The 3307-nt window shown below is 39.9% G+C and overlaps 1 protein-coding gene across 22 annotated transcripts in view; it reads left to right on the forward strand.

Moving 5' to 3' along the window:
- The first annotated feature begins 2208 nt into the window (after window positions 1-2208).
- The window catches only part of c2cd5 (C2 calcium dependent domain containing 5), a 21517-nt gene continuing 20418 nt past the window's right edge, over window positions 2209-3307 (forward strand). For 15 of the 22 annotated variants that reach the window (XM_035665587.1, XM_035665592.1, XM_035665600.1 and 12 more), the window contains exons 1-3: window positions 2211-2527; window positions 3008-3116; window positions 3204-3290. In XM_035665587.1, the coding sequence (XP_035521480.1) occupies window positions 3027-3116; window positions 3204-3290 (177 nt within the window). In that variant the 5' untranslated portion in view covers window positions 2211-2527; window positions 3008-3026. Of the gene's footprint in view, window positions 2528-3007; window positions 3117-3203; window positions 3291-3307 lie in introns of all 22 variants that reach the window. The other 7 variants (XM_035665586.1, XM_035665588.1, XM_035665589.1 and 4 more) reach the window with 2 other exon arrangements.

The following is a 3307-nucleotide window of genomic DNA, read 5'->3' on the forward strand; positions in this document are numbered from 1 at the left end:
CCTCACAATGTGTTGCACCCCCTCAGTAACTATTAAACACATATATCCAAGGTACCTCAGCTCTGTGGCGCTTTGAGCTAAATGCTAACTTCAGCACGTTAACATGTGCACAATGAAAATGCTAACATGCTGATATCTAGAAGGTATAATGTTAACATGTATACTCAGTTTAGAAAGCTAACATTTGCCAATTAGGACAAAACATAAATTACAGGTGAGGCTGTCCTGCCCTGGAGATAACACAAGAGGAGAAGTCAGGGGATCATCAAAGTTATGACAATTCATCCTGAGGAGGACATGAATGTGTGTACCAAATTTAATGGAAATTCATCCAGTAGTTGTTGATTTTACTAGATGACCTCGTGGTACCTAGAGTAAAGGTCAGGGGGATCACAAATGTCAGAAGTATTCATCATCTGGGAATCATGAAACAAAACAATTGGACCAATTCATCCAGTAGATGTTAATATATTTTATAAGATAAGTCAAGTCTTTAACCTGCTGCTGCCATCTGCTGTGTTGAATAATGATGAAAAAGCAGTATTACACAACCTTCCCAAGTGTCAAAGTTTTTCTCATCCATAAATGAAACAGAAATATAAATAAAATTATTCAAATCTGTGTGAATCTGACACACAATAATGTATTACCAGTATTATGTGTAATATGACCACTGCGCAGATTTGAACAACAACATTAAAGGTTCAACTTGCAACATTCGCCCATTCTTCATACTTGTATATTGTTTTTCAGGGTAACAGACAGGCTGGAGTCCCAGCATGCATTGGGAGAAGACAGGTTATGGCCCACTTCATCTGACTTATGCTTACACACACAAACACCACAGCTAAGATTCAAATGAAGGACATTTCTTTGATGTGAGGTAATGGTACCATTGTAACCACAGAACTAATATTTCTCTTATTTCTAATAGGATCGTTACAGGTTTATATCAGATTACCAGGAAAACACGTCATGACTGTCCGATCTGTCATCACTCTGAAGATGAGACGAGTTTAAGTCACATATCTTTGTTTGAACTGAAAACAGAATACATTTGCATGCATGTGACTAAATAACTTCCAGGTCAAAACGTGTACATGCTTTGTGACATGATCAAAATTTGTAAAGGATGATGTAGAACATAAATATTGGTTCAATGTTTATTTTTTTCTTTATAGCACATAGCTGTTACCAGGTTGGAAAGTTCTGACCTTCATGGTGTCACCCTCCTCTGACATGCTTCATTTCTGGGAGAGTGATGATATGTTTTGTGGGCCTACACGAACAAAAGCATGTTGTGTTTTAATATAGTGGCAGGTTCAGTGTAGTCCCCAACTGCATGCAACTTTTGCACTATTTTGGGATCAAACACTCCCTTGTCATCTTTCTGTCCTTTTGCAATTATTTATTATATTTCACATATTGTAATGAACAAGAAACTATGTTAAACAGCTATGTGGGGAAAATATAACCTTTAAAATGGCCCAGGTGAAAAGAGGTCATTATTAAGACGTGATGGTCATACATGTGTAACTTAATCTTGAGTGATGACTCCCTCTGCATAGTTCCAGGGATGGCACAGACATTTGTCTTCACAGATACGTACAGACCAAAAATACCAACCTATGGTCTCGCTTCCCCCATACTGAGGTGACAAGCTGTGGGCTCTGTGATTTAATTCAGACAAATCCACCTGGCACAATGCTCAGTATTTTGTGACAAACAGGCCTCAGCCACCACCCTGTTTTTTTGTTGTAAAAATATAAAATCCACACACTTTTCCATGTCTGTATCATGGGAATAAATACATAAAACAAACCAAATGAAAGATTTACTCTAAATATTAATATTATTATACATAACTGACTAATACCACTGTACACAACATATTTAAAGGCCTTACATCTAGCTATATCAAAAGGCGAATACATGCTTCCTACAACTAGTGTCACCTTGTTAACATTGCGCATGTCCCCAGACAAACGCTGCATTTAGGGTAGCGTCGGAATACTGGCTTTCATCCGAGTATGTACCTACGTAACATACGGCGAAACGGACCAACATCTGTTTCTAGCCTATCTACATATTTATCAAATGTTACCAACGAGAGTTGTTATCCAAAAATTATTTTTTTTCAAACCGGAGGAACATCAGTGTAGCGTTTCAAACGTAAGTACGAGCTTACGAGGTGTCCGGGAAGGCGGCACACGCTTTAACGCTCTGAATGCTGAGTACTCATTCATGGCTAACCCTTACGCGCTAACCAGCGACATGTGTAATGACTCGACAACTCGGTCCTAACGACGCCCGTACAGCCGCGTATCTACCTACTTTAGCCGTAATATCGGCTGGTGAACATATTTCTAACTTGAACGGCACTTTCCTGTTTGGTGTACTGGGAACTAACGACTCGTGTTATGGGAGAGACACGGAGGTCAGACGAGCGGTGGGCTGTCAACAGTAATGACCGAGTTAAAAGAGCCTGCTGCCGCCTTGACAGCTGTCTTTTGATATTACAGCACTGGTAAGGATGATAATGTTTGCGCAGGGAGTAGCGGGAGATAGTGTTGTTGTTATATGGGTGGTGGCTTTGCTGTATGATGGTAAAAACATGGCCGATCAGGTAGAGCTAAGGAGATTGTGACTGCAATGCAGTTAACCTAAGTGGCTTTTCTCGCTAGCCTTGCTTTGCTAACATAATCTAGGCTAGCTGACCAATAGTTGCTGTCGTGCTCATAGACGGTATTTTAATAGATAACTTTGAACTGAGTCGATGAGTTAAGAGTTCAGATAGAAACGTTAAATTCGTGTACGGCTGAGGGAAGCTAGTTTATTAGCTTGAAGCATGTAAATAGGGTAAGGGGCTCTTCACACTGTCAACAACATATGCCCACGTTAATTAAGAGCCCCACTCTTCAGTCTACACTGTTGTTAGTGACAGCAGCGTTGATTACTGTAGCTGAAATGCATTTATTTGTGTTGTTGTTGTTTTGTTTGTTTACAGATCAACTTACAGTTGAATCATGCCTGGAAAACTAAAGGCCAAAATTGTGGCAGGGCGCCACTTGCCTGTGATGGACAGAGCCAGTGATCTTACTGATGCTTTTGTAGAGGTGAGTGAAGCTTGAACAGCAAGACATCGTCGTTATATCACGATTAAGCGTTTAAAATATGTGTCTTGTGTCTTTTTGTTTCCCCAGGTTAAGTTTGGAAACACAACTTTCAAAACCGATGTCTGTCCCAAATCCCTCAATCCACAGTGGAACTCAGAGTGGTTCAAATTTGAGGTAAAAGTTCCCTTTAA

This window comes from Morone saxatilis, unplaced genomic scaffold (genome assembly GCF_004916995.1).
Source record: "Morone saxatilis isolate NCDOM2014 unplaced genomic scaffold, NCSU_SB_2.0 Contig2, whole genome shotgun sequence".
In the NCBI taxonomy this organism is placed as follows: domain Eukaryota; kingdom Metazoa; phylum Chordata; class Actinopteri; family Moronidae; genus Morone; species Morone saxatilis.